This window comes from Oculina patagonica, chromosome 13, assembly GCF_052425735.1.
Source record: "Oculina patagonica isolate OP01 chromosome 13, crgOcupat, whole genome shotgun sequence".
NCBI classification, from domain to species: Eukaryota; Metazoa; Cnidaria; class Anthozoa; order Scleractinia; family Oculinidae; genus Oculina; species Oculina patagonica.
This window is the reverse complement of record NC_135770.1, coordinates 6518288-6529860: the sequence shown is the minus strand read 5'-3', so window position 1 is coordinate 6529860 and position 11573 is coordinate 6518288. Positions and strand designations below refer to the sequence as shown.

The window sequence follows — 11573 nt, the reverse complement described above, 5'->3', positions numbered from 1 at the left end:
GTAACGCCGTTTGTGGTCGAGGAGTATAGGCATCCCCACATAGTTATGGCTTTGTTTTCCAGATAGTTCATTCATGTCTATATGACAATTACATATTCACAATCCACAGGACCTATTGAAGTCCTTTGCAGAATTCACGTGCCCATAACATTAATCACTACAAAATGGTCGAGGAAAAACTGAATTTCGGAAATTAAAAGAGCGTGATGAAAGACCTTTGATGTTTTTCAAGGTTTGAAAACATTTAAAGATTTGCATGCTGGATATTGATGACAGAACTTTCTTCCAAGCAACTTTATTCCATATGTACAATTTACATTTGGGCATGATCAATGGTCATAAAATTGCCAATCCTACTAATTTAATCACGCTCTTTCCATTTCTGGCTAACCATTTCGAACCTTGACTCTATTTTCTGCTAAGCAAGGTCACGTTAGAGGTTTCTGCAAGGCGCCTAGTAGACAATCTTAGCTTCGCAAGTTTAGAGCGGTTTTCACTTGAGTTTCGAAAGTAAATTGCGTTTGCTTTGGTTTTGCATTGCTACGCTTAGTGATTGGCTTAAAAATCTCGCGCCACTTTCTCAGCCATCAGAACTAAAACCAAAACCAATCGTGTCTCGCTCGCGCACGTTTTCCCGCGCTTCGTGCCGGCTACATGTATTTGCTTCGAGTTTTGATTGGTTCACTGTCTGCCTGGATTGTCCGTGTCTTTTGTGATTGGCCGAAGTTATTACATTGGTTTTGGTTTTACGACACTCAATTGAAAACTGCTCTATCGGACAGACCTGTTCCTAAAGCACGAAACGGCTAGGAATACATGGAATATTATTCTAGTGCAAGTTCACCCTTTACAAGTCCATTCACCCCTCGTTGAGAGAATAGGAACTCCAATCCTGTTCTTCCAAGCAGGTCTTTCTTTGGTCAATAGTAGCTTCTTCCTCTTTCCACGACTCAGTTCCTAGCCTCATTTCCCTTCTTCACTCTTATTGCAATTCATCCTAAGTACCGGACAACTTGCATAAATAGACCTTTCCCGCATTCCTCTTTAGCGCGTACGAACAATGGTCAACAATAGCACCAGAACGAGGTTGGAGTGGGCATTTTCATACATTTCTTGTATTTTGACCAGCCTAGCCTCAACTCGGCAACAGTGTTCGTTAGAACGCGGGAAAGGTCTCTACATCGGGCGTGAGATGCACTGACAGTGAAGAGCCTTGCAGAGGTGAGAACACGACACAAGTTGCTAGGCAAGGCCCTGTCTCTTGGCTTCACGATAGAAAGTCGTTGAATTCCTTTCACTTTGTCACTCAATCATGGTACATTCTCACTATGCACTTCTGTGAGACGGTCATGTAACGCGAATACACAGGAATCAAGCGTTCTAGATTGCTTCTGTGAAGTTAAAAAAAGGCCGTAAGATTAAAGGAACTGTGTCGCGGCTGAGTGAAGTTTGTTTTATTAAGTTTTGTCAATTACTCACTATGAAACTTACGTTTTGAAAAGAAATTACTTCTCTGGATCTAAATGACAAAACTATAGCTCCATTGCAATCAAATTTGTCTCCCGGGCATTATAATTTAAAGTTACAAACAAACGAGATTAACTTTGAAACTGTTCTGCCCAACAACATTTCAAAAACCATATCGCAATCCGTTTCAATCTTCGTCGCTTTTTGCCATCCGTTTCTTCTTTTGTATTTGCTGTGTTGTTGAAATGTTCCTTCACTGTTTTAAGTGGTTATTTTTCTATTTCGTGGAATTCGATGCTCATTTCCCATGCCTAAATTTGGCTAAAATCAGTGACACAGTCCCTTAAAAGTGAGAACAATAATTTTGCAGGAAACAAATGAGAGCCGTATTTGAAACGAGTACAACTTGAAATTCCTGTCCAAGTAATAGTACCAGCATACCTGTGCAATGAATCCAATTTGCCACATGTGTCCACTAAAGAACCAAGAAATATCTCCGTCTCTTTGGAATCCCAGTCAAGCTGCTTGCAGGGCTCGATGAACTGTTGCAAAACAATAATAAAAAACAATCTAAGTAAGGATTAAACAAAGATAACGTCAGGATGGTAACACGTGAACTCCCTTTAATGTCTGAGTTTTACTCACATTGGAGTTACTGCAAGTTTTCGAATAAAATGGTCTTCTTCTTTTTTTTTCTATTTTTTTATACAAAGAATGTAATGTAAATGTTGTTTATTATTATTTCTGCTGTCATTGTTATATGGTTACGATATGGAGAGCGACACTCCGGTGAAGCCATAGGTGACACAGAGTGTCACCGGCGGAGCGGGAGGTTTTTTTCTTTGGGAAACAAAGTGGTCAACAGCAAACGCACAAGATACAAAAACAGGGTAAGTACGCCTGAACACAAAATAAACGCTCCGCTGGAAGATGATGCACCAAACACCGATCGCTAAGGGAGGAAGGGCGGGGCGCGACATTTGAACTGTAATTTTGGTGTTTTACTGTTGAAAGACCTAAAAGGTGGTGTGCCTTGAAGGTAACGGTTAATATTGCACCCTACACCAATGGGAGAGAGTTATGGGGTTAATTAGCCATTTACACCGGACTTATGACTTGCATGCATAATAAAGTATATGCAAATGACTTTAGAGAATAACAGTATGCAATTCTAAAAACCCCGATATACAATGGCAGTTAACTGATCTGCCTGGAGATAAGACTAGTTAGCTTGAAACAATATGCTGATTGAAGAATACCTTTTCCACAAAGTCACTCAAAACATCCTTTACTTCTTTACTATGAATTAGACCAGCAGCAATATTAAGTAGAGCTCTGCATAGATTCTAGAGATAACCAAATAAAAGGAAAAATTACAATAAATTACCATGGACATTGCATTTAATCATACTACAATGATCATAATCAATTATTGTACCTGACTGACACAACAGGGCTACTGTAATGCATAAGCTCAGAAACTGCATGACAATTTTATGAACCTGATTTCAGTAATCCTCAGAAATCAGGGAAACAAACATTTGTTTCTGAAAGCTGGAATTCAAAGATAGCCCATAGGGAATTACTGTGAACAAATCCAAGAGGAACAGGTTTCAGCTTAAGAGGGCAAAGGATTTGAGACAGTTAAACCAGTGCTTAAGGTACAATAACATAGCAGATTCTACTTTGTCATTTGATTCACTGTACCTTAAAATTTGATTCCACAGACTTTGCAAGCTTTTTGGTAAACCGTTTGGCAATATCACTGCAAACCAAACTGAAAAAACATATAACATAAAATTAACATATGTCAATGAAATTAATTTCTCAATTACTTAGGCGTGTCTCATTATTATGCCTCTGCTGTCCAATAGGCCTTATTCGTATTCTCGGTATTGGACTGGAACTAGCTTGCAATGGAGGCTCATGCGGGCGAATATCATTAAAAACAGCTTCATGTCATTTGCATTTGAAAAGATTACCCGCATGAGCCTCCATTGCACGCTAGTTCCAGTCCAATACCGAGAATACGAATAAGGCCTATTGGGAAATTGGTTCTAGTACATCGCGAAGCACAATATATAAGAATTCATGTCTGTGATTTTAGAAACAAAACTATATAAACCTTTTGTGTTCCTCCACGATCTCTCTGTCATTAACAAACACCTTCAGATCTCTCAGCTCTTGAAGGAAAACCCTGTCAAATTCAGCACCAGTATCTCCTACATCTGCAGCTACAAAACAAATTAAAAAAACAAAACAAAATAAGAACCTTGGACGTCAAACAACCAAGTTTCATCCTAAAAGATAGCTCCCTGGAATTGACAGTGAGGCTCCCCACAGGGTTTCAGGGAACAAGGAAAAACGACTAATTAAAATAATTGGGAACAAAAGGAAAATAAGGGAACACGGATGATAAAAATCAACAAAATACTTAAAGGGAGCAAAGGAACACGAGGGACATTTTTTGGGGGAACTTGGGAACATGGTCCCCTCCTCCCTACCTTCGCCCCTTGCAAGGCCCTCTACAGTAGAAGACACCTCCTGCAGTGCCTCTAATGAAATAGCATTTCATCCAAAGAAAGTCACAGATAATACTTTTAGCTAGGACATGCCAATAGGTCATGTTATTCAGCCAATAGGTTTTGATTTAACTTTACCTGGCCTTGACCCATGTTGTCTTAAGATCAGGTTATTTTTTTTTAAAGTCTTCGAGCAGCTAGTAATTTATAATCTTAATTTACAGTTAACTGTTGTTTTAAAGTTTTGGTATTTGTTGGCAATAAAATGCTGACAATAAAAGTTGAGGGTTATGAATCATGGCTAGTCTTTCTTCTGATGCAGCATTTTGTTCCAGCCATGATTTAAAACTTAGCTTCAGCTGAAGAGCAGAGAGTTTTACTTGCGGACAAAGTGCAAATTACCAGTAAAGTGACCTGAAGGCTTTTTCCATTCCTTTGTGGAATTTTAAACTATTTAACAATTATGTCACATTGGTAGGAACTGAATTCCAAAAGGTGTGTTTTTAAGTAGTAAGCAGAAAAGAAATTTGTCAATAAGAATTGTTAATTATTACTCTTTAAAAAATGATGCTTACAGATGATGAACTTGTGAAAGGATTGTGGACGAGAAGCTGTGAAAGGTTAGTGAAAGGTTATAGGTTAGTTAAAGACATCATTAGAGGTCTTAGAAGGGGTACATTTCATAGAGAGGTTACATTGCACAAAGTTATAAGCAAACAGTTATTAATTAATAACTAGAGTTAGTAAACTTAGCTTGTCAGTTGAGAGAAGAATCAAAGTGGTTAAGAAATAAGATTTTAAGAAATTAGTATTTAATAATTATGTCATTTCATAATAAATACTTAAGTTCAAATTCTATTCTTTAACCCCTTGCCTACCAGAGCCAAACGCACTAAGCGACCGACGGCCATATTGAATTTTTAATGAGATTCTAAATTTGGCTTAGCAATGGTATCTTTTCAGATAAAATATCAAAGTACATATAGATTTAGCATTTAAAAGGAATTATTCTCCCTTTTCCGCATTCTCTTACTGTATGGTTGACTCGTACAGCTCCCTGGCGAACTCCTTGACCATGTGCATTTGGAGGTTCAATTTTTTCGATCGATCGAAGCTTCTTCTTCTCCACCTTCTTCTTCTTTTATGTGCAGACTCTTTAGAATCACTTGGCTTAAATTCGCTGTGACTTAAATCGCTTACAACAGAGTCGTGATCGGCAAAAGTTTCAGCAATAGCTTCATCTGTGTCCATTCGTCCATTCTGCCTTCACACAAACAAGCCGCCATTTTGTAAATTGTCAGAGCAAAAAGCAATTTTATTGGGTCAGCGGTGTCTCAAAAGTAGTCCCAGACCTTTCTCAACAACCGGGGATGATTTATTCAAGGCATCGCAAACAACCAGGCTCTCAGTGACGTCCTTTGGTTGAGGACGTATACATACGTCCTCGGTCGTTGCGTGACAACAGAGGGGACGTATATATACGTCCTTGGTAGGCAAGGGGTTAACATACTTTCATTGGTCATCAAGTACTAAGAAATAGATTACAGATTTATTATATGTTTACATAGGATGATATTTTTCTACCCTTTTCAATTTAAATTAATTTTCCTTATGTATACTGATTGCCATAGTGACATAACTTCTTTTAGATCAAGTTCTGTGAATGGGGTGGTACAGTTGAACCTCTAATAATACAGACCCCAAAGGGACAGAGCAAAGTGTCCATATTAGAGAGGTGTCCGTATTATAGAGGTCACCACTATGACGTCACTTTTGACTTTGTTGACAGCTTTAAGTATTTAAGGGACGGACCATTATTTTTTTGGAGGGGGAGGGGGATGAAAAATATTGAAAAAAATTGTTTGCAGGGCCTGGAAAGACAAAATAAATTGTTTGCAAACACGATATGTATAACAAAAAATAGTAAGAATTTCGAAAAAAATGAGGTGCATAAACTAAAAAAAAAAGTTTGCAGAGAAACATTTTTCATCCCCCCCCCCTTCAAGAAAATAATGGTCCGTCCCTTAGTAACTAAAATGAGGCCCATACTTGTCTTTTAGCTGCATCTAAATTGATTAATATGTCAGTAGCATTGTCACACTGTTGACTGTTTATCAGAAGAGTACTAAAATTATTGTACATCTCAGCTACATGTTCTGTATACGGATCGAACAAAATGTTCTGCAACAGATGAATAAAGCTTTACATTGTTGTTTTTTGTAACCACAAACAGGAAATTGCATTACGAACACAAGATTTATATCGCCTCCTGATAACGGGAGTGTCCATAATAAAGAGGATAAGTAAATAAGTTTTGTCAGTAGTCTGTATTATAGACTGAGGTTTTTCTGAAGAAAATATATGAGAATTTGGTTAGGACAAAGTGGTCGTATTAGAAAGGTGTCCGTACGAATTGGTTCAATTGTACATACCGGTAATTAATAAATAATAATGCATTTTCATACAACCCAGCAGGGTTGAATGGGGGCGCTTAATTATTCGAATAGGGGGTGCTTATTAACAAAAACACATTGACAAAACACAAGGGGGCGCTTGGAGGGCACTAAATTGAATCATTACAGTAAGCTGATTATTTACTTTATTCTCAGCACCTGTCTGAAAAACAAAGTAATGATGATTGTAAAGAGAAATTTGATAGTGATCAGGAGAGATTCATGCAGATGTAAGCAACTAACCAGTAGAGCCTTCAACTGAGCCTACAGTCCAGTGGTCTAACATCTGCTCTGCGCAGAACACAAGGTCATCAAATGTCAGGTATGACAACCTATCGGATAACAACATTAAAGGGGCAGTGTCACATATTTCATCATTACTTTGTGTGAAAAAAAATATATTAATGTGCCAATAGAAATGCAAAAATGTAGCTCAAGTTTTGTTAAAATAAAAAAATTAATTTACTGTTACACGGAAACTAAAAAGAAGCTTGGCAAATCTGTAGTCAATAGACCTTTGTCTGTGTCTTGGAAAAATCATGCAAATCCAATCTGATTCTCTCTTGTTCTCTCTGTGAAAAATCACTAGCTAGTTTTATCTCAAAAACCTGGCCAACAACAATTATTGTTTAAACTCTATGCTGGTCTTTGTGTTACCAAAAATTTTATAATGGAACTCCTCAGTAGAACTTCAAAGTTTATCACATCTCTTCTATTGTTATCAAAATTGAAGCTTTCAAATTAATATAAAATTAGGGGTGTTGTTTATTTAATACATGCAACTTACAGGTACAGAGCATATTTTAACATGCATTTACAATATTTTGTTAACACTAACCTTTTCTTTCCTGTTTCAATCTTATTGATAGCCATAAAACAAATACAGGCATATTGTCTGTCAAAGAAAACAAAGCAATAAAATATTATAATATGTGTTCCCTTGGACCTTTCAATTAACAAACCAGTACAAACTGCACTTTATAATATAAACATCAGTGAAATACCAGGAAATCTTTCGCGCGAAAAAATCATATCTTCACACGTGAAAATAACATGTTATTTCACATGTGAAGATATCGATTTCGAAACATTTTCTGACCATTTTGCTCTGTTTCAATGCTGAATTAGCCAAAGAAAATCAATATTAAGTCGAAACATCTTCGGATCTTCCTCGGCAATCTTCGACAAAATCTTCGGATATCTTCGGAAAAATTCGGAAAATGTTCGGAAACATTCGTACGACCTTCGGACAACATTATGGGAATCTTCGGAAATCTTCAGAAAATGGACGGAAATCTTTGGAAAATCATAAAAAACATCGTAATTAGTAGGTTTATATAATAAACAGAATATTACATGGTTGCTTGGAGATATGAAATTTATCTTCTCGTGTTCAAATCGATATCCCACTCGTTCGCTGCGCTCACTCGTGAGATATCGATTTGAACACTCGAAGATAAATTTCATATCTCCGCGCAACCACGTAATATCCTCTATGTACCCATTACTAGCCTGAAAAAATGTACTTTTTATTGTCTGTAGAACATACAGTATCACTTGGAACAGTCAAGGCAACCTGATTATATTTCTGAAGACTGATTATGATATCTACTAAGTCAAACTTGGACAAAACTTCTTGAAACACATTTCACACATTTTTCACAAATGTCCTGACTTGCAATCATGTAAAAATGTTTAATTATCCCTCTCTCCCCCTACTCAGGCGTTGTTTTAACAACATTGAAATAGAGAGGGGGTTGAAAAAGAGAACCAATCAGATATTGGCCATAAAAAAAATCTCTCTGGCTCAGTAAGTGTGTTCGAATCAATATATCCACTAAGTAAACATGACTAATATTTATTCTTATTAACATACATGTGTAATTACCTTGCCAAAGTATCTGGTAACAGAAAAAGCTTCTTTACAGTGTCAGCAAGCCCTCCTCCCTCAGTCTCTTCTATTGTTCTCAGCACATTTTTCACATTGTCAAACTAACAGTAGATTGAAATAAAAGAGCAAATTATGTTAAGAACACTGCACTTATACCAATGTCGATAAAAACAATTTAAACATTGGTATTTATCAATGGACAAACTTGACTAAAATCTGTCAGGAGGCTTGTTGTGGTAGTGAAACATACTAAGGTAAATTCTGTGTTATGCTAAAGATACCCACAGGCACATAAGAGCTAACCACAGTTTTTGGCCTTGCTCAAGAACTCAAAACAACAATCCCAGGGCTTGAATCCAGAACCTTTCAATCCATTAAACAACAATCAAAACCAGTGCCTGATTTACAGGAGTGGGCCTATGTAGGTCTTCCCCACCCCACCCCCTTTCTTATTCTTGTTGAACCCTCTATTTTGAGCATAAGTGGATCTGACTCTTACAACGCACCTGTCGGCGACAACTCTTGAGGGGTATATTTGTCTTCTCACTGATGTCATCCAAGTCTTTCCTCAAACGTCCAGTCAGCTTTTTACCTAAAAGTTCCCGCACTACCTCCTTGTCAAACTGATAATACCTAATGCCCCGGCAAGAGAAATATATGACATCCTTAAAAGCAGGTCATACCCGGCAGGGGTATTTTGTAGAACACAGAAGGAAGAATGCAGAACACAGAACGTAGAATGTAGAATGCAGAACGCAGAATGATGGAACATTTGGGGGAATGACAGAACGGCGATAGTAAAATACCCTAAAAAAATAAAGCTAACCGCAAGTAAACCAAAGTGAAAGCTAACTGCAAGAAAACCGGGATGAAGCTAACCGCAAGCCAACAGCTGACCACCATTCTGCGTTCTGTGTTCGGCAAAATATCCCTGCCGGGTATAACTAGAACAAACCATGTGCAATATATTTTTACTTCGTACTTTTCTTTAGCAGGACAAGACATCCAATAGGATTATCATAAATATTTGCTTCATACTGTAGTACTGGCGAATTTTGTACAATTTGTATGAGACCCGGTATTACATTATTTAGCCCTTACTTTTCAATAAGCAAATCTTGAACATCTGGTGAAATCTGCAACAGCATTTGTTTGGAAAGCATTGGTGGAGATTGCAGGAAGCGCTCCAGCATGTAGAACAAGCGAAACTGGTCATGAGTATCACTGGTAACGATAGCATGAGATGCACCCTGGTTTTTGAATACCTCGTCACAATCTCGTCTCTGAGTTGCTTCATTTTCTGGTAGATTTAAAAAATTTAAATTGTCCACAATTACTTCCTGTTTTTTTAAAAAAAAATTAGAGATACCAAAATCCTGCACAAAACTGTTCAAACCTGAACTGGCCTTCCACACCACATTTGATATCAAAGCTCAACTTGCAATTTCCCTCCCCCTCAACAACCCTGAGGGCAAGGCCAGTGTCTGACATTTGCAGACTGCAGACTAAAGGCTAAAGGCCTGGCAAAACCAGGAAACATTTCCATAAAAACTCATTGTGCACGCTTGTTTCCCAAATGTTTGCCAGTTTTAACCCAAAGGAAGCATTGTTTCCAGCATCAACTTTTGTTTACAAGAAGCAAACTTTTCTTCTGCCCCACAGCAGAAACATTTGTTGTTTCTGAACTATGGCAAGATGAAGAAACAATTATGGAAACATGTACCTTGTTATGCCGGGCGTTAGAGCGGTTTTCACTTGAGTGTCGAAAGTAAATTGCGTTTGCTTTGGTTTTGCATTACTACGCTTAGTGATTGGTTTAAAAATCTCGCGCCACTTTCTCAGCCAATCACAAGTAAAATCAAAACCAATCGTGACTCGCTCGCGCACGTTTTCCCGCGCTTCGTGCTAGCTACATGTATTTGCTTCAAGTTTTTATTGGTTCACTGGATTGTCTGTGTCCTTTGTGATTGGCCAGAGTAATTACTTTGGTTTTGGTTTTACGACACTCAATTGAAAATTACTCTAAGAGTAATATCGGTAAATACCATGTTACCATTACCATTTTTGAGAGCTAACCACAAACAGGCTACTGAACCGGAGTGTTAGTCAGGCTAACTGGAGTAAAAGTTCGCAAACCTGCAGTCTGCTGTCTGCAAATGTAAGATACCTGGAAAAATGTTATTTTATCTTTTGTCTTGTCTCAACTTGTTTTGCCCAGGATTGTAGACTTGAACCCAAAAGCAATTTTTGTTCTACAGTAAACTACCATTATCCCTACCTCGAGGATATTTTGGCATGTTATTTTTTAAAAGCTGAAAAAGCAAAAATTAAATTCTTCTAGTGGTTTCAATGCCTGATAAATTTAAAAGATTTAAGCCTACATGGAGAAAGTAAAGTATAAAGCTAATATGTGAAATATCAAGAAAGTTATTGGATATAAGAGATTAAACTCTGATAAACGGTAAAACGACTCTGATTCAAAAGTAAAACGACCGTTTTTAAAGTAAAACGCGATCTGGATACAACGAGAAAGGCCGTCAGCGAAGGAAATTAATTAAACTATAGACTAACGCCGTGATTACAAAAATATATAATGCGAAGCCATAAACTCACCGGAGAAACCTTGCAACCACAAGGTGTAAACTTGCAGGTCGATGAAGGTCGGGTCCATGAAAAATACATCTATGTCCTCCATTTTTTATTTCAATAGCAGCTGATGAGTGTTATGCAGCTTCCAACATTAGCATACTGGACTGAAAAGTGTGTTATTCTCGACCAAAATGTTCCCCTTCAACACCTGTTTTCCGTTTCCTTTCCGCCATGTTTTATTTTATGTGGGCGACTTGGGTCAGCGGTCCTATTTTTCGAGTATCGTACGTTGTGTATGGAGCACCACTTATACTGTCACGCTCTGGTTTCGGCGGCCGAGCCGCAAACGCGAGCGACGAAGAGGCGAGGAGAACAGATAGTACATTCATAATAGTCAAGTTGAGAACTCGAATTTTCTCTCCGCGGCTTCTCTACTTAATCCGCCTGTCACCGAAATGACAGTTTTCTCTACCCTTTTCTGCAACTCGTGAAATCACAGGCGGCCCAAGCGCACTATGTGAATTATTCATAAAGTTTTAGCGAACGTGACCCTTGCCTTTGAGCGGTGTTGTGTTACAAAGATGCGATTTATAAGGGTTTGTACGGGAACTCAACGATTTTCTTTCAAAAGGAATAATATGTAATGTTTCG

The 11573-nt window shown here is 37.8% G+C and overlaps 1 protein-coding gene across 1 annotated transcript; it reads right to left on the bottom strand.

Moving 5' to 3' along the window:
• Positions 1–1056: 1056 nt before the first annotated feature.
• Positions 1057–11163, bottom strand: LOC144635021 (acidic fibroblast growth factor intracellular-binding protein-like). Its single transcript, XM_078494090.1, has 11 exons — positions 10947–11163; positions 9435–9633; positions 8840–8966; positions 8331–8434; positions 7281–7337; positions 6686–6774; positions 3593–3701; positions 3175–3244; positions 2727–2813; positions 1909–2009; positions 1057–1391 (listed from the first exon to the last, which is right to left on the bottom strand). The coding sequence occupies exons 1-11, from the start codon at positions 11026–11028 to the stop codon at positions 1307–1309; spliced, it is 1110 nt and encodes a 369-aa protein (XP_078350216.1). The 5' UTR covers positions 11029–11163; the 3' UTR covers positions 1057–1306.
• Between the last annotated feature and the right edge of the window lie 410 nt (positions 11164–11573).